Source organism: Amphiura filiformis, chromosome 11 (genome assembly GCF_039555335.1).
Source record: "Amphiura filiformis chromosome 11, Afil_fr2py, whole genome shotgun sequence".
Classification (NCBI taxonomy): domain Eukaryota; kingdom Metazoa; phylum Echinodermata; class Ophiuroidea; order Amphilepidida; family Amphiuridae; genus Amphiura; species Amphiura filiformis.
The window spans coordinates 66,935,495-66,960,817 of record NC_092638.1 but is presented as its reverse complement, the minus strand read 5'-3'; the positions used below and the strand labels follow the sequence as shown (position 1 = coordinate 66,960,817).

At 37.9% G+C, this 25,323-nt stretch overlaps 1 protein-coding gene across 2 annotated transcripts in view; it reads left to right on the top strand.

Annotated features, from left to right (window-relative positions):
* The window catches only part of LOC140165173 (rab11 family-interacting protein 4A-like), a 111,317-nt gene extending 91,400 nt beyond the window's left edge, over positions 1–19,917 (top strand). For both annotated transcript variants that reach the window (XM_072188614.1, XM_072188615.1), the window contains 7 exons: positions 354–444; positions 1,324–1,373; positions 4,475–4,556; positions 6,873–7,010; positions 9,028–9,177; positions 10,281–10,433; positions 12,767–19,917. In XM_072188614.1, coding sequence (XP_072044715.1) covers positions 354–444; positions 1,324–1,373; positions 4,475–4,556; positions 6,873–7,010; positions 9,028–9,177; positions 10,281–10,433; positions 12,767–12,937 — 835 coding nt within the window. In that variant the 3' untranslated portion in view covers positions 12,938–19,917. The remainder of the gene's footprint in view (positions 1–353; positions 445–1,323; positions 1,374–4,474; positions 4,557–6,872; positions 7,011–9,027; positions 9,178–10,280; positions 10,434–12,766) is intronic.
* Positions 19,918–25,323: the final 5,406 nt, after the last annotated feature.

Below are 25,323 nucleotides of genomic sequence, written 5' to 3'. Positions count from 1 at the left end.
GTTTTGGGGTCATCCAGGTGTCATCTAAGGTCAAATTCAGTCTCCTCTTTTAGGCTTGAAGCTTTGTATCAACTTGTGAATTCCACATCACTCCCTTTAGTGGAGGCATCACGGTCGACGCTGTGCGTCGAAAACCGCGACATCCGAGAACCGCGGTCCATCTAGTTTCAGATTTGTATGAAGGTGTGATGGCTAGTACGGGCCTGCATGTAGGTGTGTGTGTTTGTGTGTGGGATGTGGGGGGGTTCGAGACCCAGCAGGACCGAGTGACTGGAAGATATGGTTGGGTGGCCAGTGATAGTAGTGATCATGGGGTTAAAAGATTTCTATTTCTTTCTTTCTTCTCAATCCAGAATTAATAGTCTAGAAGAACAGCTTCGAGAAGCTGAATTAAGGCATCAGGAAGTGTCCACTAAGGAATCAAGAAGACACAGGGAATTATTAGTAAGTTGCTGCATGTTAATGATACATTTAGAGAAACATTTATATCATTGTGAGTAACACATGTCTCACAAATACACCAAAATATCTCACAAACACACCCAAATGTGTATATCCATATCAAAATGAGTCACTTGTCGGCTGCTACATGTTTCTCTTTTTACATAATAGCTAGGAATAAATACCAGACTCACCTCAAGTGGAGAGGTCACTGAAAACTCTTTCCCAAATCACATAATACTGCGAACATTCCTAAACCATGTAACTTGGGAATGATTTGAAGTGACCTACACTTGAGATAAGTCTGCTAATTATTCCTTGCTACTGTGTAAAGGAAGACACATGTAGCAGCCGACAAGTGCCTCATTTTGATATGGATGTACACAAATGCTTATAAATACACCCAAATGTCTCACAAATACACCCAAATGCTTACAAATACACCCAAATGTCACACAAATACACCAACATTTCTCACAAACACACCCCAATGCTTACAAATACACTCAAATGCTTACAAATACATCCAAATGTCTTACAAATACACCTAAATGTCTTACAAATACACCTAAATGTCCTACAAAAACACCCAAATGTCTCAAATACACCCAAATATCTCACAAATACACCCAAATGTCTCACAAATACACCCACATGTCTCATAAATACACCCAAATGTCTTACAAATACACTCAAATGACTCACAAATACACCCAACTGACCCACTTGCTGAGTCTATACCACGGTTTGTAAGAAGAGTTGAATTGAAAGTTTCATGTGATCAGTATATTTTCATTGTGTCTTTATGTGATTTAATGAAGGAATGCGCAGCATGTTTTTAGTTGCTCTTTTCATAATTCTGATATTTATTTTCTATTTCAGATACGACAAGAGAGAGACTATCAAGACCAAATAGAATCATTAAGTTCAAAGTGAGTAAAATAAACAACACCTTCAGCATTTTGTTTGAGCCTGGTCCCATCAGGACCCAAGTGTGTCTCCACATGGAGCGGCCATTTAAACACAACAAGTGTGGACAAAAAGTGTGAGATTACAGCTGTGATTGGGCTGTTCCAGTTGAAATGACCTGAAAAGACATGACCTTAATCTTCCACACAGGGATTGTAAATTTCTAATGGGTTACCTGAATGGGTGACTCTCTATGAAATTAACACCCCCTGTGTGGGAGATTAAGGTCATGTCTTCCATGGGGTGTATGGATTTCAACTGGAATAACCCATTTTGGAGCAGACGACACTGAATATGGTGATTCCATTTGAAATCTTCACCCCCTGTGTGGGAGATTAAGGTCATGTCTTCCATAGGGGGTGTATGTATTTCACCTGGAATAGCTGATTAGGTAACAACCCAAAGACGTGTTCTTAACATTAAACTAGTTAAGTTTCATATCTGACCCTCTGAAACGGGAAGTGAATAAAAAAAAACATTGAAGCCTTTTTAAGGTGCATAACTATGAGAAATGTAATCGACATTTTTATCCCCCTCTGTCCCCAACAAAACAATAGTTTGATCAGCTCGTAATCGGCAGGAATTGTTAGGCTTTCGCCACTATGCCGAAAAATAGACCCACGTTAAAGAGTGATATACTGCCTGTATGGTCTATATTTTGTGTGTTAAAGAAAGTAGACAAAATAAAGGACTTTGATTAATAATTTGGTATTCTTTTGGTTAGTTTATAGGACGTCATCAACCTTTTGGGTTGTTCCCTTATAGGATTTATACATGAGGAACTAAAGCATTTTTCACCTTGATGTTGTATTGACATCAGGCCCGTACGCAGGGGGGTGCGGGGGTGCGACCGCACCTCCCCAAATTTGCAAAAGTATACAAAAAGTCCCAAAATTTCAAAATCAGGTTTTTTACGCTTTTTTGGTCAAAAAAAGGTCCAAATTTGGGGAAGAAAGTCCACTTTTCACAAAATCGCCCCCCCCCCTTGGAAAAAAAGTCCACTTTTTCAAAATCAGCACCCCCCAAAAAAAATCCTGCGTACGGGCCTAATTGACATCAAAGCGTTAAGGCAGCTTTTTTCGTGTGTGCATCTAATGCGGCATCTTTAAGCGTGTGCGTGTGTATGCCAGTACTTTGAGCGAACACTAGCGATTTGTAGCTGTGCCCAATGAAATGCACACTGACGTCACTGCCACATCAGGGTGGAAATGCTTTAGTTGAAATGATAGGAACTGATTTGAATTAACATATATAGACAATGATAGAAAAAAAAGATCTTCTGTAGATGATAGATGTAGGAGAACTGATATAGAACAAAAACAGGTGTTATGAATAAATACAGTGAAACGTGTTTGAGCTGTTTTGATATAATAGTGATTACACAAGAGTGTATGTAATAGAGATAACTTGATAATATGTGACCTGTCACGGCGAATGAGCCGTAAATTCCTCCCCCGGTCAAAATTGTTTTATTTTGTATTTAGAAAATATACATCATAAACTTTAAAATGGTATATTATTTGACTTCAAACGATATCCAGTAGCGGGGTTATGGTTTGTTGAACTTTGCTCCTTCAACAAAATGGTAGCTTTTTTCGTTTCTACGTGTGTCTCTTTTTCCACATTGCTGGCAATAAATATCAAACAGTCGTGATTGGCAGTCATATCAAGTCAACAAGGTTCAAGAAAGTTCTCTCATTGTTAATTGTTGGTTATACATACCTATTTACCTATACAAAATACAATGCCTGGTAACCCACCACTTGAACAGGATTTAGCCAAAGCAAGCAAAGACCAGAGCTATTAAAAATTCTACTGCCATCTAAGGTAGAAGCTTATTATCCTTTTCAATAATAGGATTATTGATTGGTGTTGTGACTATCAAAATGAGACAGATGTCGCGCCAGCTTAAGTTACCAATGCATACGACCTTCATACACATTTTACACTGTAACTCAAAATACAATTAAGGAATTCACGGCTCATTCGAGCTGTACGGTCACATATTCCAGTGCACTATGCTGGTGAATGTTTACTTGACACCGGTGGCGACACCAGATTTGTTTTTAAGGGAGGCAATAGGGAGGCATAGTAAAATCTGGGACTAAAAATACTGAACCTTCTTTGGTACCACCCCCACCCCCACTCCCCCCCCTACCACTACTTGATACTTCTAAGTTTGGAGGAGAAAATAGCTGTAGTTTTCGCAGTGCACCTGTCAAGCAGAGAACATATCTTACACTTCCCAGAATCCTTTGCAACATGATGCATCACCTCAGTACATCAAATGACATTCCTATTAGGGAACAAACCAAAAGAGCGATGACATCCTATAAACGTAACTAGTTTCGTTTCACAGCCGACCCCCTCCCTCCCTGCCAGAAACGTAATAATGAAATGTTGAAAATTTTGACATAATAATAATAATAATGACACATTCTTCAGACCGATGTTTTTGTACAAACGTAATCAAGTATTTTTACCCCCTCCCCCTAAACGAAACTAGTTTCGTTTATAGGACGTCATCGATCTTTTGGTTTGTTCCCTTACTTTAGTACAGGTTTCCTATGTTTTCATATTGAGAATAGACTGGTTAAACATGGGTAATAAATCAAGAAATAAACATATTTTACACTTCCCAGAATCCTTTGCAACATGATGCATCACCTCTATTACTTTTGTACAGGTTTCCTATAATGTTTTCATATTGAGAATAGACTGGTTAAACATGGATAATAAATCAAGAAATAAACATATTTTGCGTCATCATGATGTGGTCTGTACATTGAGGTACCTTTTGTTATTGTCGACCCATGTTACACTAGATAGCAAATCGGTACAAAAAATTGAAACGGAAGAAATGCATTGTGAAGTGTTAAGATAACATCTCTGCCTGTCAAGTGTCATTTTGAGAATATATCATGTTAGCAGAGAAGACGAGAATTCTCATCTTCTCATCTTGATCCAGTATGGCAAATAACACATAATTAGGTATACGTACTGACTTAGCCTGTGTAACTCTGATTCCAACCATAATAATGGATCTTTGTCATTTTTATTCCAGACTTGCAGTATTAGAGAATGAGAAGGAAAGGAATGATGTTGATATACCAAGATTAAAGACACAATTAGACCATTTTAAAAAGGTAAGAAATCAGGGCCCAAATGCTTACAAATACACCCAAATGTCCCACAAATACACACAGATGTCTCACAAATACACCCAAATGTCTCACAAATACACCCAAATGTCTCACAAATACACCCGTATTAGAGAATGAGAAGGAAAGGAATGATGTTGATATACCAAGATTAAAGACACAATTAGACCATTTTAAAAAGGTGAGAAATCCTATCCAATCCTGTCACATCCCATATCTCTTCATATCAAATCACATTATCAAAATAGCACAATATCATCAGCCTGGTACGAACACAGTTTAAGCAAAAACATTATAATCAAGACCAAATTAAAAAGACTAGTTTGTGTCTGATGTCAGGGCAAAGGTGCGACTGACCTGCACAATATGACATAATAAATCAAGCTGCTTTGATATTCTTACCATTCATTAGGCTGTTCCAGTTGAAATTCATACACCCTCAATGGAAAACATGACATTTATCGCACACACAGATTCAAATGAAGTCGCCCATTCAGGTATTCCATTTGAAATTCACACTCCCTGTGTCGAATATTAAGGTCACGATATCTTTCATAGGGGGTGTAAGGATTTCAATCATTCAGGTAACCATATTTGAAATTCACACTCCCTGTGTGGAATTGAAGGTCACGATATCTTCCATAGAGGGTGTAAGGATTTCACTCATTCAGGTAACCCCATTTGAAATTCACACTCCCTGTGTGGAAGATGTCTTCCATGGGGGTGTAAGGAAATCAACTGGAATAGCCCAGTGAGGTATTAAATAAATGTATGTATCTAGAGCTTTTGTACGGCTTTAGATCGGGTCGCAGCTGTGCTCAGCAAATACACAATTTGAGGAGGATCATGGAAGGCTTCAAGGAGTACCAACTTCCCTTAACAGTCACTTTTGTGGACTTCAAAAAAGCCTTCGACTCCATCAACAGGTCCGTCATGTTTTCAGTGCTGCGGCATTATATGGAATACAAAAGGTTGTGGTCAGTGCCATCCAGGTGCTCTACAAAGACTCCAATAGTGCCGTTATGGTAGATGGCAGTATCTCAGAGCCTTTCCAAGTAACAACTGGAGTGCTTCAGGGCGATGTGTTGGCACCATTCCTGTTCATTATCCTGGTAGACTACCTTCTGATGAAATCAACTTCTGGAATTGACGCTGGAATTGTTACCTACCCACGTCGGTCAAGCAGGTATCCTGCCAAGATGCTGAATGACCTGGATTTTGCTGATGATATTGCCCTGCTGGAATCTTCCATAGCCCGGGCCCAGTCACAGCTTACTAGGACTGCAACTGCAGCAGCAGATCTAGGCCTTGTCATCAGCGCACCTAAGACAGAATATATGACTGGAAACTTTAACGCCCAACCAGCACTTGAAGTCTATGGTAGTACCATCAACCATGTCACAGACTTCAAGTATTTGGGTGCCAAGATGTGCTCTAGTGTTGGAGACCTAAAAAGAAGAAAAGCACTAGCCTGGGCAGGTTTCTGGAAACTGGAACGCCTTTGGAGAAGCCCGTCCCTGCCAATCGAAACAAAAATCAAGCTGTTTCAGACAACGTGTGTTACTGTCTTTCTGTACGGGTGCGAGTCATGGGTAATTACCAAGGACATGGAAAACAAGATCAATGCATTTGCAACATCTTGCTACAGAGTCATGTTAAACATCAAGCGTGTGGATCGGATTCCAAATGAAACCATCTACAACCTGACCAACACCACTCCACTGGTTGCCAGAGTCAAGATTCATCAACTCAAATTTCTCGGCCATATACTGCGTCTTGAAGATGGCGAGCCTGTGAAAGAATATGCGCTTTATATTCCACCACATGGGAAGAGGAAACCGGGACGGCCGCGCGCACTGAACTTTCAGTATGTCCAGCACCTCCTGGGAGATACTGAAGGGATGCTGCAGCCAAACAAAATTGTTTCGCTTGCCCAAGATCGCATTAGTTGGAGAAAGCTTGTAGTCGCCTGCTCCGCAGCTGACTGATGATGATGTATCAGAGCTGTCACACGTTTTTCAGAGAAATTTGCCATGAAAAAATGTTGGTAAAAATATGTTTTGAAAACATTTGCTGTAAGAATTGTGTGATTAATACTTACAAAGTAGTGTAATAATAAACATATGTAAAAAGTATCACTAACAGTTTGAGAGTGCTCGATACCCAGATGGGTAGAGCTGTAATACAAATTGATATGGTTTACACACCGAGTGCCACAACACTGTGTTTCATGCCCTGCAATCTTCAGGTGACTGAGTAGTGTAAATATTTCATGTGTAAAAGAATGTACTTTCATTTCAGGAGAAATCACGACTAGAATCTGAGTTACAAGATATTGATCAGAAGTGGCTGGCATTGTCTATGGAATATCAGAGAAAACAAGAACAGTTTACTATAGAAAGACAGGAGTTAGAAGAAATGCTGAAAGCTAATGAAGCTGTAAGTACTACCATAATCACTGAGGTATAAGACACCCTCCCCTGCCCCTCCCTCCCCTACTGCCTAACCCCTCACAGTGATCAGAAGTGATGGAATATCAGGGTAATCTGGCACAGTTTACTATAGAAAGACAGGAGTTGGGTTCCTACTAATATTTTCCACCCTGGTGCAGCTTCAAGTTGCTACCGTTCGCTCAAAGCACTAGTGTACATATAAATGCACAAGCAAAACAGTTAACATTAGATCCGATGTCTAGTTGATGAGCTACGGAGACAAATATTACCTAGGTCAATAATCTCAATAGGATCAAATGGCAACCTATGGTATTTGACATTTGTTATCCTCTATCTTGGTAACTATACATTGTAGATAGTGCAAACTATGTTTCTGAATTCCTTTTGGTAGACAAATAATTTGCTGCAACATTCACAGAAATCGGAGTAACTTTAAGTTATAACCCGTATGTAAACTGATAATTGATCTTTGACCTGTTGCGGCGCATAACTTCTGAACCAAAGGTCTTATTGAGAAAAAAAAAATTACATATTTGTGATACTTGGACCTAGACGAATAATTTGATATACTTTGAAGTCATTGAACACTTTCAATTTTTGACCCCTGTATAACCCTATGGGGTTATTTGTTTCAACATGCTCAAGGGTGCCGGGTGGTACCTGACAGATTCTGAACCAGTAGGTCTCGGAGATAGAGAAAACATTTTTTTTTTTTCATTTTTTTTTTTTATTAACGGCATCTTTATAGAGGGTAGCCCAGATCAGTGAACAAAGCACTGCTTTCCACTGGGGCCCTCTTTACATATTAAAATACAAAGTTATAAAAAATATACAAATATTGAAAAATAAAATTTCCTTAATCTTAAATTACAAAGCATAAAATTACAAAGTATAAATTGCACTTTTGTAAATTGCATGCATATCAATAAAATAAAGTCTGCACAAAAAAGCAACGCAGCTGCCACAAATACGTCTGTAGTTCCAGAACCAAATAGTTGCTCCCACAATATCCCAACATAAAAAGGAAGGACGATCCACCCACACACACTCCGATGCCCAATCTATCCAACTTGGTTCAACATCAACAACACAGCAGCGCCTCGATAGAAAAATCCCCATACTCAAAAATCCCCATACACCAAAAAACATTGTGCAGACATGACATCCAGACGCTACTTTTGAGTCGAGCCAAATATTCCTATTTCAGCACCAGACTATATAGATAAGTCAAACTATGTTCTCTCTACTCCAATTAGACTTATGCCAAGTCTTAATATTAGTTTATTTATTTGGTTTGTCTTGCAGCTTATAGATGAGTTATCCAAAGAAGTGAGAGAGTTACGGCATTATCAAGCAGAGCAGGAGCATAGTGTTAGACTTATGCCAAGTCTTAATGTTAGTTTATTTATTTGGTTTGCCTTGCAGCTTATAGATGAGTTATCCAAAGAAGTGAGAGAGTTACGGCCACAGAATTAGAGAAGGAGAACATGGACTCCCTATACCGCCACATACAATCGCGCCGTCAGCTATGGGGAGAAAATTGGGGGTATTCGGGTCCTTGCCGAAAGTGCGCGGAGACGAATGAAAACAATTCTGCGTCTCATCTGTAGCGTCTTGGTACTCGCGTGCAGGTCGCATCAAGTGCGTCTCTCAAATGCGCCCATTATCTATGTCGCGCCTGTATGACAACGAATGCCTCGAGCGCATTCCGAGGGAAACCGAATACCCCCAATTTTTGCTCCATGCCTGTATCAAGATGGCGGTCAAGTCCTGGTTCTCTGGTTTTAATTCTGTGCTTACGGCATTATCAAGCAGAGCAGGAGCATAGTGTTAGACTTATGCCAAGTCTTAATAGTAGTATATTTATTTGGTTTGCCTTGCAGCTCATAGATGAATTATCCAAAGAAGTGAGAGAGTTACGACATTATCAAGCAGAGCAGGAGCATAGTGTTAGACTTATGCCAAGTCTTAATATTAGTTTATTTATTTGGTTTGCCTTGCAGCTTATAGATGAGTTATCCAAAGAAGTGAGAGAGTTGCGGCATTACCAAGCGGAGCAGGAGCATAGTGTTAGACTCATGCGAAGTCCTAGTATTAGTGATCTACCCAGCAGATTTGATGAGGTCAAAAAGGAGGTGCATAAATTGAAAAGGGTAAGTTGCTGTGTGTCTGTTTTTTAGGTAGTCCAAAGGAAAAAGTCCTAATCGCATCACAATTTGTGTGGGGGTGTGTGTGTGTGTTGGGGGGGGGGGGAGGGTGTTATGTGCAAGGCTTTTGGATAAAATTTGGTCTCATATGAACAATTTTTAGTGCAACTAAACTTGGGCCATAGCTGCACTATGGGAACCCTCATCTGTTGGTGTGTTCAAGGTCATATACCGAGGTGAAAGGTCATTTGAGGTCAACTTGCAAATGGGCTGAAAATACAAAATTTTGTATCACATGAACAGTTCAAATCCAATTGTATATCAAAATTGGGTCATACCTACACTATGGGAACCCTCATTCATCTATTGGTGGTGTTCAAGGTCATATACCGAGGTCAAAGGTCATTTGAGGTCAACTTGTAAGTAGGCTGAAAATAACCCAGCAAAAGTATCCCACTATATAGTACTATAAATCAACCACCAATATAGTGTGATGCACCCTTGATCGTAAGATCAATGCGCCCATCACTAATGTTTTCATTCCACCAATAATATTATTGACAGTGACACATGTTTGTTGTACCGAGTGATTACTAAAGAACCCACAAACTCAACAATATGTTTTTGGTAGGAAAATGCTCACTTAAAAGAATCCAATGAAGAGATGAGTGCACAGATGCTTAACAACAGTGTACAAATACACCCAATATCTCCCAGATACACCCAATTTCTCCCAAATACACCCAGATGGCTGACAAAATACACCAGATGGCTGACAAAATACACCCAAATGTCTCCCAAATACACCCACATGTCTCACAAATACACCCAATGTCTCACAAATACACCCAAATGTCTCCCAAATACACCCAATGTCTCGCAAATACAATGTCTCACAAATACACCCAAATGTCTCGCAAATACACCCAATGTCTCACAAATACACCCAAATGTATTTCAAATATACCCAAATTTTTCACAAATACACCCAAATGTCACACAGATACACCCAATGTCTCACAAATACACCCAAATGTCTCACAAATACCATGAATACACCCAATGTATCACAAATACACCCAATTTCTTTTGATAATTTTTTCATCCAGGAAAATGCTCACTTAAAAGAATCCAATGAGGAAATGAGTGCACAGATGCTTAACAACAGTGTACAAATAGGAAGGAGTCTACTACACAGGGGCACACAGGATTCAAAATCAGAATCATTTGCTGCTGAATTAGAAACATCTTCCAAAGATGATGTAAGTATTTTGCTGAGTTCAAAATTAATCCCATGAGAACTACCTGCTGATTGGCCAAAAAGAAGTTTTCATTATCAATTGGACCAATCAGCAACATTGTTAGAATAATTTCACCACACAAAAAATTGGGGTGAATTATTTGCAAAGCTCCATTCTGATTGGTGATTAAAATGAAGATATCATGTAATTGACCAATCAAAGGCAATTTTAGATCAGCAGGTATAGTGCTCAGGGGGTTAATACATTTTGTTACAGTGAACCCGCATACCGCGGAAACATGGCATGTTGCCTCAGGGGATCGACGCTAAGTCAGGTACCGCGTGAGCAAACTCACAAATAAGCGCAAACAGCGAGCGCGTACAAAAAGAAACTTCGCGCATAAGATTTATTAAGCGATGTCGCCAGGTCTGTACGCTGTACCGGCGTCAGCTGAATTCGAGTACGCTTAGAGGGCACAGGCATGAAAATTCCAATCTGTGTATTAATAATCTAAGCAGTGAACCTCTTGACAGCCATTGTGGATGAAAAGAGGCTATTCCATTCAGGCCCGTATATAGCCAGACTTTTTCGTGGATGTGCGGACATTCCAAATACAGACCTTTTCATTAGAAATCTTCATTCTGGCCAAAAATAGACTTTTATCTCCTCTGTAATTGATTTTTGGATTGTATTTTTTAACAAATTTCACAGAAAGTTCATGATTTGGGGTATATTTATCAAAATGTTTGGCTCAATTTTGCTATTTTTTACAAAGCAGACCTTTTGCAGGTTTATAGGCATGCATCACTCCCACTGCACCCATTGGTTATGGGCCTTATTCCAGTTCACCCCCACTGCACCCACTGGTTATGGGCCTGATTCCAGTTGGTATGATAATGCTCCAGTTATCCAGTTACTATAGGTTTCTCGGGGGGTTGATGTGGGTAGGGATTGTGCCTCAGAGAATCTAAAAGTGGACCCATATTTTCACCAATTTTTCAAGATTATTTTAACACATTTGTATACCTACGGCCTAGTTTTTTGGTTGAAGTTCACACGATTTTGCAGTTTTGAAAAATGAATCCATTTTAATACAAAATTTGATATAGAAAGAGGGCATTATGTTGTGCATTGTAGGCATGGCCCTTTACCTATGTTGTCTCTCTCCACCTAGGTGTATAAATGGGTACTAGAATACAGTGCTGGGAAAGGTAAAACAGACATGTTATGCAGGAGGGGTGAGACCTCCGAAGCAAGTTAAAGGTAAAACAGACATGTTATGCAGGAGGGGTGAGACGAAGCAAGTTAAAGGTAAAACAGACATGTTATGCAGGAGGGGTGAGACCTCCGAAGCAAGTTAAAGGTAAAACAGACATGTTATGCAGGAGGGGTGAGACCTCCGAAGCAAGTTAAAGGTTCTGGCCCAAATACCTAGGAAAATGAAAAGGGCACTTGACCTGTGAGCATTTCTCTAACATGACCTTTACCTATATGTATAAAAATGGGTTCATCTCTCAAATCCATGCACTTAAGTATGTGAATGCCATTTTTTACAGGTTTTTTTAATTATCAAAAAAAAAATATGCAGACTTAAAAGGGCATTTCGTGATCCACAGCCTCATCCCCCCACTTTTCTCAAAAAAAGTTGAGATTTTTGTACCACTGGAAACCTCTGGCTACATTATGTTTATGTGCCAAAAATTTCTTGCAGATTAATTCGTTTAGCAAAAATATTGTCACATTTTGAATTTCGTTCTGGTATACCAGAACGAAATTACAACACATTGTCTAGGGACCAGTGAAATACACATAATCATGCATAACTCTCAAACGCAGAATCAACTGAAATTTTGGGAATAAGCTTTTTTTGTGGATACCTACTGCAAAATGTCATAAAAAGAGGATGCTTGGATCACGAAATCCTCCTTTAAAACACAATGAGGTTTTTTAAAAAGTCCCGTGTTGCACTTACCTTGTTTACATTTAAGAAATTTTTTTTTTTAAATCCACCATAGCACATCTTTTTTGCAAAATGTTTGAGAGACTAACCTTTCTTTTTTGGCCTTTAGAAGCAAAGGTTAGTGTAATGGTCTTCTCACTTGCTTCTCATCACTGTGGCCAAGGTTCAATTTCCCGCTTTGCCCCATGTGAATTTGGTTGTCGATCCATGCACATCCTCAATAGGTTTTCCTGGTTGATCCAGTGTCCCCTGCTTCTAAAATCGGACCTCTTCCCGTATCAGTCCCATAACCCTGTCCTGTCATATTCGGTTGACATAGTCGCCTCTGAGCACTATTGGGCTTTTTCTGGCTTCGGCCGAATATAATATAAAATGTTCTTCATCTTTTCTACAGATAATGCAAGCATTGAAAGAAGAAGAGCGGATGAATCATGACTTACGAGAATACATTGGTCAAATTTTAACACGTGTACTAGAAAGTAACCCAGGACTATTAGAAATCAAACCTCGTCAGAGGCACGGGAGCACAGCCTCTGCCGCAAGCACTAGTAGCAGCTGTACATGACAGCAAGGAATTAAGTAGAATGTGACAGAGTCTAACTGTGTGAATCTGGTCTCTGCCACGACTAGTACTAGTAGCAGCTTTATACATGGCAGTATAAAGCTGTGTTAATCTAGCCTCTGCTACAAGCACCAGTGACACCTGAAGTTAGCAGCTAGAAATGAACCAGAATGTGACAGAGTCTAGCTGTGTGAATCTAACCTCTGCTGCAGGCATTAGCGATGTCTGTAGTTAGCAACTACAAATGAACCAGAATGTGACAGAGTCTAGCTGTGTTAATCTAGCCTCTGCTACAAGCACCAGTGACACCTGAAGTTAGCAGCTAGAAATGAACCAGAATGGGACAAGAGTCTAGCTGTGTGAATCTAACCTCTGCTACAGACACTAGTGACATCTGTAGTTAGCAACTATAAATGAACCAGAATGTGACAGAGTCTAGCTGTGTGAATCTAACCTCTGCTGCAAGCACTAGTATATAATGGAATGTGTGTTTGTGAATGTATTTTGTAATTATCATTGTGCCTTGATTGTGACAATTGTATATCACCCTTAAAGGGTTATTTTGTTATTCACTGTTTGTTGCCTTATGTGAAATTAGGCTCCTTATGTGAAATATGAAATTCACACTCACAGGGGAGTATGAACTACCCGGGTGAACTACACACGGAATTAGCACATTAACCAACTCTATTTGAAACTCACATTACCTCTGTGGAAGATTCAGGTTGAATCTTTCTCAAGAGGGTGTATGGAATTCATATGGAGCTGCCTAATGCATTCATTCCATTTAAACTTCATACTCCCTCTGTGGAAGATAAAAGTAAAATCTTCCATAGGGGGAGTGTGAACTTTATATGGATTAGCCCATAGACCTGATGATTGGAACAATTGAAGGGAATCCCAGGATATTGTACAATTTGTATGCTGCATGCAGATGCACAAATACCCATTTTTACCAACAATGGGCTAGTCCAAAGTCCAAGATGAAATCTTTATGTAAACTGTCCTTATATCTAAACTGACAGTTTTCTCAACCTGATGAGATATAAAACTGGTCAAATGTAAAATAAATAGTAAGAAAATAATGTGCTATGTACTCTGTATATCATAGTTTCAAAAACTTTACCTTGGATTTTTTTTAAAGTAGGGTATCAATTTAAAGCTAGCATTATAGCACAGATATTGGTTGCCTTTTAACTCCAAAAAAGTTTGAAAATGGCATTTATTGCCTTTTACATCTGACCTCTTTGTGTATTTAAGATATCATTACGTTTTGTTACCTGGAGAGATTTGATCATGTCTCACCTCCTTTTTCAACCAAATCGATGGTAATAATTCTTGTAGTGAGGGATCAACATTTAACCACATTGCCTCAGGCAAAACTCACATCCTGGGAACTAAATATCACACAAGGTCATTTTTATGTAACTCATTGACCCATGTGTGCCATATACTGCCTCCAGCTATAATGACAGCTTGGTGACCTGGTCAACTCATTGACAGATCCCAGCCTCAGGAAGGGATTCAATTTTTGATCAATTCTCTTCATGTAGTGAAACGTAATGTGATGCGTTCATCGATCAGTTCCTGCACTGCAATATCATGTGTCTAACTATCAGAAATATGCCAAGAAAATTATTTTCATATTGTGACAATCATGTTAAATCAGTTATCAGCCTATTAGTTGTGGTCATTCTGCACAAAATTATTACAATGATTGGGAATTGGGATATATGACATTTTTATATGACATTTTTGGGATATATGACATTTTTGATCTGATAATAGAAATAGTGCCACCCTTGAGACTTATGCAAGCATCAGATTAAAGCTTGAACCTACCCTTCTCAAGCCTTCGACACAACATCAGTGTCTATTCGACACCAAAGTGTGGGCTGTCGAGTTACATCATGTGTCTCATTTTGCTTGCTGCTGGGAACAGATATCATACAGTCATAAAGGGGTGCCTACTTTAAAACCTCATCAAGTCAATATGGTTCAGGAATGTCCCCTCATTGTTAATGCCCAATACATACTTGAATACTTCATAAAATACAATGCTTTGGTTTCATAAAATCAAACAAAGAATAGAGCTGTACAATAACAATTGTACAGACATAATTGCAAGCTTATTATACTCTTAATTAGTAACAAATAATGAATAGGATTATTGATTACTTTAACACAAGTGTTTAACTGGCAATGAGAAACATGTAGGGCCCTACCGGCCAGGCTTTGGTGTCGAATCTACACTGTAGCGTCAAAGGCTTGAGGAGGATAGGTTCAAGTTTCAAACTGATGCTTGCATAACAACCTGCCAAAATGTGTATGATGTACATAGAATATATGTAAACACTGTGAAATAAAGACTGAAAATCACACTGATATAAAACTGGAAATTTCACGAACAAAAGAAAAGAAGCACTGCAATAACATTCTAGGTGTGCTAGTGTTGATCTTTATCTTTACTTCCATTTCTCTCTTCATATGGGCCATGCCATAACAGTGTGAATAGCCCATTTGTTTACAGTGTGATTTTCCAGATATCAGTGTGATTTTCCAGATATCAGTGTGATTTTCCAGATATCAGTGTGATTTTCCAGATATCAGTGTGATTTTCCAGATATCAGTGTGATTTTCCAGATATCAGTGTGATTTTCCAGATATCAGTGTGATTTTCCAGATATTAGTGTGATTTTCCAGATATCAGTGTGATTTTCCAGATATCAGTGTGATTTTCCAGATATCAGTGGGATTTTCCAGATATCAGTGTGATTTTCAATATTGTAGTTTCAAAGTAAATGTTTTTTGTTAAATGTGCAATTCAATATGTTTAGGATGTGATGTGCCATATTTGTAATGACCTACATGTATACCAGGCATGTGAACACTAATTACTGTAAAACAACTTAATTTTGCGAGGTATTTAATTTCACGAATTCCGATATGGCCCAACACGGAAGTAGTAAAATATCGCAAACTATCATCAAAATAGACAGTCAAAATGACAAAATATATAAAAAATCAAGGTTTAATCTGAAATACTAGATATTCCTTGTACATTAGAGGCCACGAAAAGGGAAATTTATCCAGTGTTTAGAGCGATGTAAACGGATAGAAATATGAAAGTTAGTGCAGAATTCTGTGGAGTTCAAAATTTGGCATACTTTTAGGTATAAGCTTATAACGAAATTGTAAATTCGCGGAATTAAATACTCGCGAAAATGTTGATCATCTCCAATTCGCGAAATAAAGCACCCGCGAAATTAAAGTGTTTAACAAATTTATGTTTTATAGAACAGATGGTGTTCAGATGTTATTGTTTTTAAATATTTCTTGCCAGTTACCATGGTTACCCAGGATAATATTGAGGGTGTAGTTCAACACTGTCTCATCTCTATTATAGCCATTTTGAAGAAATTGTGTTTAATGCTTTTCGTACCTATATATATCCTTCAACATGAAAATTCAATATCCAGAGCTATCTCAAGAACCACTGAACCAAATCAGGGATTGTTTGTACTCATTTTAATGCATTTTTCATGCTGATTCCAATTATGGTCATAAAAATGTACAATTCAGTCAACACCTGCAGCCATGGAGAGGGTTAGAGATTAGAGCTATGTTTCATTGGCCTGTGGCTTGATTTGGGTTGGAAATGGACATGTCCTTACTGTCACTGGAAAACCCATTGTCTGAAAATTTGGTACCAACATTTAATTTTCGCTAAAAATATAGATGAGACAATAAATGGCTGTACTGAGCCCTCGATATTTGGAATGTTGGTATTTTAAGAGTACTACCATTATATTATTTTCAAACTTTTGGGGAGTGAAAGGTGAAGCTGAAAGTACAAACTTAGTAAAATATTTCAGGCCATGTAGCAGTGGTACGATTTGGAGAAAATGCAGAAATTAGATTTCAGCAGACTAAAAGCTTAACCCCCTGAGCACTACCTGCCGATCTAACAATGACTCTGATTGGTCAATTACATGATATCTTCACTTTAATCACCAATCAGAATGGAGCTTTGCAAATAATTCACCCCAATTTTTGTGTGTGGTGAAATTATTCTAACAATGTTGCTGATTGGTTCAATTGATATTGAAAACTTCTTTTTGGCCAATCGACAGGTAGTTCTCATGGGCTAAATAAAATGATTAGAAAATCAGATAATTGTGTATGAACAAAAATGGAAATATATTGTGGATATTATTCCAAATATCAATTAATCTAAATTGTGAATTGCCATCTTGCGGCTATTCCAGTTGAAATCCCCACTCCCCATGTGGAAGATTTAGCCATCTACAGAGGGAGTATAGGTTTCAAATAAAAAAGACAATTGTGTATTAAACTTCCATTTGAAATACTGCAGTTGTTGAAGATATAGGTAAAGCCATATCCCGGGGGAGTATGGGTTTTAAAATAATTAGCCTTGTCAATTCCATTTGAAAATCATTCTCCCTCTGTGGAAGACTGTTTTTCACTCATCCAGTGATATGGCAGATTTTGTATGGAATAGTCCCATTATTCATCCAGTAATTATTTTTGAAATCAAAACAATCAGTGGAGATTCGCAATTCAATTTGCTATGTAATTCTGTGCACATCATCTGCAACCATCAGGTGCATGATGAAGTTGGATGATTTCAGATGCAATTTAGCAAAGTGGTTTGATTTTAAAAGTTAACATGAATGTGTGTGCTACATACAAGGTCTATGTTATTAAGCAGGGACAAGTGATTTGGCGCGAAAAAAAGTGCCAATTATGTGGAGATTGCACGGAACATTTTTCCGTACAAATCATGTATCCCTGCCCATAGGAAAAAAATAGCCAATTGCGCGGAGATTGCGTGGAAAAAAAGTTCCGCGCAAATCACTTGTCCCTGGTTATAAGCCAAGAATGTACTAGTAATGTCATGTTCAACTCTTACAATGTTATATACTTCTTGTAAATCATATTGTAACAATATTTTGTTGATTTTAAGTGCCCAAATTTGACACGTTGCCTTTGTATTTTATTGATGTGTGTGTATCTCGTCAGCTAGAGGATGTTTAAAAGTACTACCCATAATCCATTGCAAAGGATTATCCGCAAGGTTTCATGTGCCACTGTAGCTTGCAAATTGCATTGAAAAGATGTCTTATTTTAAAATTTCTAATTCATTTGGGTGGATTTTTAGTACATTTGGGTGTATTTCTAATACATTTGGGCATATTTTTAATACATTTGTGTGTATTTCTAATACATTTGAGTAATATATTTCTAATATATTTGGGTGTATTTCTAATACATTTGGGTAATATATTTCTAATATATTTGGGTGTATTTCTAATACATTTGGGTGTATTTCTAATACACCTGGGTGTATTTCTAATATACTTGGGTGTATTTCTAACGCATTTGGGTGTATTTATAGTGTGTGGAAGTGCTTCAATCATTCTCTGCTCTTTGGCTGCCTTAAGTGTTATCATTTGCCAATGATATACTGCGGATGACCTAGACCTGTTTGCTCACAATATTGGCTATATAGCGCACCCAATGGGTGTAAATTGGGAAGTGCTTCAATCATAGCTGCCTTGAGTTTAATTATCATTTGCCAGTGATATACTGCAGATGACCTTAACCTGTTTGGTCACAATATTGAGCTGGCTACATAGCGTACCCAATGGGTGTAAATTGGGAAGTGCTTCAATCATCCTCTGCTCATTAGCTGCCTTTTAGTGTAATTATCATTTGCCAGATATGAAATATTACGTTCATTCCCATGTTATACTGCGCCAATAAAGTATCCTTACACTTGGAAATATAATCACAATTTCCAAACTGAACAATATTGGGGCAAATTTGTTTTTTTAATAGAATGCACTATCTAATCCTGCACATTATGACACCACAATGAATCCATTGTGACCTCAAGAAGTAAAGTTACAAGCAATTGAATAGACGAAGGTCCAGGTCCAGTTTTAAAAGTGACAAACTGGCCTATTCAAAACTCCACAGACTAGACATCTGGTTTGAGAGTGGTGAATGGCTAATTTATGCATTTGGCTTTAATTTAAAACAAAAGGAACAAAAGAAAACTGAAACAAAAGAACTGACAAAAAAATAAAGTTATGAAAAATACAGAAAAGCAAAAACTGAAATAAAAACTTCTTTAAATAACGCTTCATTGAAGAAACAGTTTGTCACTTTTAAAACTGGACTTTCGTCTATTCAATTGAAACTTTACTTCTTGATGTCACATGCGATTCAATGTGGTGTCATAATGTGCAGGATTAAATAATGCATCTATTAAAAAAAGAAATCTGCCCCAATATTGTTCATTTTTGACATTTTGATTATTTTTCCAAGTGTAAGGATACTTTATTGGCGCAGTATACATGATTTGTGTGTGCTTTGAAAGTGCCCTTAAAATAAGTTACATGCCTATACCACATACTAAATCCATCTTCGTACCCAGTGTGTATAATGTGATGTACTTGTGACAAATCCAGGATTTCTCAAGTGAGGGGCTTAAGTCGGTGTCAATATCACCAACCGATGGCTTAGGTCAAAGGTCAATTATTCCAAAATCGGCTATAGCGTGACATTTTGTATTCATTTTCACACTAAAGTGGCCTTCCTTCAAAAAACTCTCAAAAATGATTTGTCTTCAGATATCATAACCAACTTAGTGAAGATGAAGATGAAATGAGCGTAAAGTCGCAAGTTCAAGACCTTCCCATTATTGAGGTACTGTTCTTTGGTTGAAGACACCTGTATCTCCTCGTCTCAAGTTGAGTAACACGCATGTGTATACGCCCAGTGGGATTAAGTTTGCGCACACAATTTGAATCTGCCACTACGAAATCCAACATGGTGTTACTCTCATCTTGAGATGAGACACAGTATGGTATATCCATTGTGAATGCTGTACTCTCTATTCAGTCCCCATAGTATATACCACTGCCAATATAGGTGTCTTCAAGCAAAGAACATCAGCTTAAAGCCATATTATAACATATGCTGAGGAGGACGCCCTCACAGATTTTTTTAATTCATTTTTTTTTCACGATTATATTGTACTTTATTTTCCAATATATCCTGCAAAAATCAAGACTCTAGGTGCTGTAGTTTAAAGCCATGATTTCTCCGTGATATGGAAAAACGGAAAAATTCACGGAATTCGGGGTTTGCTCACGGAAATTTGAAAGTGCCACAAAGTAGTGAAAATGTATGCACTTTTCAGTGCTATATAATGTAAAACGGAAAATCACGGAATCATCCAATTTGTAACACGGAATTTAAATTTTGTAACACGGAAAAATCATGGCTTTACTGTACGTAGTTTTATCAAAATCCGAGATTTTGAATAAAATGCGGAACCGGCGTTTTATTATTACGATGGAATTATTAGTCGAACGCATACACGATGTTCATTACACTTTTTTTTTTTATACTGCGTCCACCACCGTGATCTACACAACAAAGGGTCGCACCATAACATGACCGAAGGAGTGGTACGTATTGGCGACATATGCGCTGGTAGTAAATTCCAATTTTGTTTGCTTTGCAGTAGTTGTTCGGCTCAAAAATAAAAGGGGATATATCTGACAGTAAGAACTAACATTTTATGGCAAAGAAATGCTAATCTATTTTGTATGAAAATGTTATAATATGGCTTTAACAGTTGGAACGTCTTGAAACTCCCAACTTGTGACTTTACGCTCATTTCTTGAGAGCAGGTCATATATGTTTAACCCCCTGAGCACTACCTGCCAATCTAACATTGCCTCTGATTGGTCAATTACATGATATCTTCACTTTAATCACCAATCAGAATGGAGCTTTGCAAATAATTTACCCCAATTTTTTTGTTTGGTGAAATTATTCTAACAATGTTGCTGATTGGTCCAATTGATAATGAAAACTTCTTTTTGGCCAATCGGCAGGTAGTTCTCATGGGGTTAAAACCTGTGAGGAAGAAATTCTGTTCTGAAAAGTGATCTGGTGGATATTGCCATCAAACCTGTTGATCATGTGTTTTTTCTGCATGTAGAAATTAAACTTTTTAATATGCTTGCCATTAATTGTACATATTTAGTATTTATAAATGTAAAAAGAAATTTATATAAGATATTTTGAAATTATTGCATCTTTTTGATCATGTGATATAAGCCTTTATGTAAATCCACAGAAGATATCGTACACTTCCCATAATGCATTTCTTCAATTTCAATAATCTGTACTGATTTGCTTTCCAGTTCAACATGGGTAGATACCGTAAACGTTCGCCTAATGGCGCACCTGGGCTCCTTTGCCTTGGGGTAAATTTTATGTGCAAATAGACAGCTCCCTCCTCTGAGATCCCAATAAGAATTAAGGTTCCGTGCCCTATTTGCTGGTGGGAATTTTACGGGATGGCACTATTAGGTTAATGTATCTAAAATTCCACTTATGTCAATGGATCCAATAGCGCCATTAGGCGAACGTTTACGGTAGTTATGAAAAGTACCAATGAACAGAGCACATCCACATCTTGCAAATTATGATTATTTCATGACTGTAGACCCATGTTTAGCCAGGCTCTCAAACAAATGGAACACATACAAAGTAATAGGAGTGTCATTTGATGAAATGGGGCGATATATCATATTGCAAAGGATTCTGGGAAGGGTAAGATATCTTCTCCAATGTAATTCCTTGAGTGCATTTCAGGTCAATGTAGTACTACTACTAGGACAAAGAATTCAATATTGGGCTAATTTCAAACCCAACCTCTCCCTGTGGAAGGTTTTGGAAATATCTTAAACCATAGATCATCAAAACATGTTTCGATGATCTGTGGTGAATGATTCAGGTTGAGTCTTTCCCAGAGTTTGTATGAAATTCAAATGGAGCTGCCTAATGCATTTGAAATTCATATTCCCCGTGTGGAAGATACTTCCAAAATTTTCCACCGGGGGAGTGTGGACTTTATATGGATTAGCCCCATTGGATCATGCACTGAAACCAAATTCGGGCATGTTGAAAAAACCAATGATATTTGGTATGTAAATATACCACTACCAAGGACTTTGTTTGTGTGTGTGGGAGGGGGTTGGGGTGGAGGGGTATTTTGCACAGAATACACTGTAATTTCATCAGAATTTCATGCAATTTTGTCAGGATCAGGAAGAGGTTCCATCCTCATGACCTTTGACCTAGTATATTGTGATTTGAGTATGGTCTTTGTCATTTGTGGAGAGAGTGACAAACAATACATTCCAGTAGGCAAGAGACCACAAAACCAACCACAATTCAGCTATTCCGTTTAAAATCCACACTACCCCTGTGGAAGATTTTAGAAAAGTCTTCTACAGTGGGAGTATGAATTTCAAATGGAACAACACCATTAGCAGCTCCATTTGAAAATCACCCTCCCCCTGCAAAAGATGCAGGATGAATCTTTCTCAGAGGGTGTATGAAATTCAAATGGAGCTGCCTGTTATGTGCTCATTGCATTTGAAATTTATACTCCCCTGTGGCAGATATTTCCAAAATCTTCCACAGGGGTAGTGTGGATTTTAAATGGAATAGCCCATAGAGGATGCTAGTTCTAAAAGCGTGTTAAGTCACAAAATCATGAAAAGAGAGCTGTTGTCAGTTTCTGCTACAAGGGACATATCTGCACCCTCTGTGCAAGTTTCATAGTGATAAATATATGGTAGAGCATTGAAACTGCATGGACAAAACCACAACCTTGCATTGACACTACATGGACATAAGGGGCTATCATTTTCTTTGGGGTCCAAAATTTACAAAAAGTCGACGTCAATTAAATTGCGACCCCCCTATTTCACCAACAAAGATTTTATGACCCCCAACCACCGATACACCTTACACCTAAACAGGCTAAAAATGTATTGAAATTAGTCTTTTTGAATAAAATAACACACTATCCGTGGTCATCTTGTGACTCCCTACATTTTGGTCATCAAAAATTTTATGACCCCCCCCCCTTTTTTATTATTTATGACCACCCCCCTTCTGAAGAAAATGATTTTGAAATGGACTCAATGTGACTGACTTAACCCCCTTTTAGAACTAGCATCCTCAATTCACCAACGTCGTTGGTCATAAAAGCCCACAGGAGTGCATAATCTTTGATTTATCAATACGGAATAAAGCTAGATACAGCATCATCCATATGGCACAATTCATATCTCATTAAATAGCATTCTCTAACGTTTATGAACTTGCTTACATGTATGGTGTTATGACATCACACTACAGTCCAACCTCTTTTATCCGGCCATGATGGGACCAAGCATTGTCCGGAAAAGTGAAATGGCTTAGGTCAAAGGTCAATTATTCCAAAATCGGCTATAGCGTGACATTTTGTATTCATTTTCACACTAAAGTGGCCTTCCTTCAAAAAACTCTCAAAAATGATTTGTCTTCAGATATCATAACCAACTTAGTGAAGATGAAGATGAAATGAGCGTAAAGTCGCAAGTTCAAGACCTTCCCATTATTGAGGTACTGTTCTTTGGTTGAAGACACCTGTATCTCCTCGTCTCAAGTTGAGTAACACGCATGTGTATACGCCCAGTGGGATTAAGTTTGCGCACACAATTTGAATCTGCCACTACGAAATCCAACATGGTGTTACTCTCATCTTGAGATGAGACACAGTATGGTATATCCATTGTGAATGCTGTACTCTCTATTCAGTCCCCATAGTATATACCACTGCCAATATAGGTGTCTTCAAGCAAAGAACATCAGCTTAAAGCCATATTATAACATTTGCTGAGGAGGACGCCCTCACTGATTTTTTTAATTCATTTTTTTTTTCACGATTATATTGTACTTTATTTTCCAATATATCCTGCAAAAATCAAGACTCTAGGTGCTGTAGTTTAAAGCCATGATTTCTCCGTGATATGGAAAAACGGAAAAATTCACGGAATTCGGGGTTTGCTCACGGAAATTTGAAAGTGCCACAAAGTAGTGAAAATCTGTGTAAAATGTCTAACTTTTGTGTTGATTTGCAAAAAAACAACAAAGAAAAGTGATTATTTAGCAGTAATCAACCATTAAACAATCCATTCTAGCATTTATTCTAGGCCTACGATGCAAGATTCTGTCCGATACAGCTATCGGAAGTACACACAAGACAATTGATGATGCTTAATTTTAATGGGGATGTTGAGGGGAGACTGCAGTAAAAAGGTACATATAATTATATAAGACAAATTACACTTTTAAAAACATGATTGTATGGGAATGTATGCACTTTTCAGTGCTATATAATGTAAAACGGAAAATCACGGAATCATCCAATTTGTAACACGGAATTTAAATTTTGTAACACGGAAAAATCATGGCTTTACTGTAGTTTTATCAAAATCCGAGATTTTGAATAAAATGCCGGAACCGGCGTTTTATTATTACGATGGAATTATTAGTCGAACGCATACACGATGTTCATAATACACAGTACGTACACGGCGTGCGGGACGGTGATCTACACAACAAAGGGTCGCACCATAACATGACCGAAGGAGTGGTACGTATTGGCGACATATGCGCTGGTAGTAAATTCCAATTTTGTTTGCTTTGCAGTAGTTGTTCGCTCAAAAATAAAAGGGATATATCTGACAGTAAGAACTAACATTTTATGGCAAAGAAATGCTAATCTATTTTGTATGAAAATGTTATAATATGGCTTTAACAGTTGGAACGCCTTGAAACTCCCAACTTGTGACTTTACGCCATTTCTTGAGAGCAGGTCATATATGTTTAACCCCTGAGCACTACCTGCCAATCTAACATTGCCTCTGATTGGTCAATTACATGATATCTTCACTTTAATCACCAATCAGAATGGAGCTTTGCAAATAATTTACCCCAATTTTTTTGTTTGGTGAAATTATTCTAACAATGTTGCTGATTGGTCCAATTGATAATGAAAACTTCTTTTTGGCCAATCGGCAGGTAGTTCTCATGGGGTTAAAACCTGTGAGGAAGATATTCTGTTCTGAAAAGTGATCTGGTGGATATTGCCATCAAACCTGTTGATCATGTGTTTTTTCTGCATGTAGAAATTAAACTTTTTAATATGCTTGCCATTAATTGTACATATTTAGTATTTATAAATGTAAAAAGAAATTTATATAAGATATTTTGAAATTATTGCATCTTTTTGATCATGTGATATAAGCCTTTATGTAAATCCACAGAAGATATCGTATACTTCCCATAATGCATTTCTTCAATTTCAATAATCTGTACTGATTTGCTTTCCAGTTCAACATGGGTAGATACCGTAAACGTTCGCCTAATGGCGCACCTGGGCTCCTTTGCCTTGGGGTAAATTTTATGTGCAAATAGACAGCTCCCTCCTCTGAGATCCCAATAAG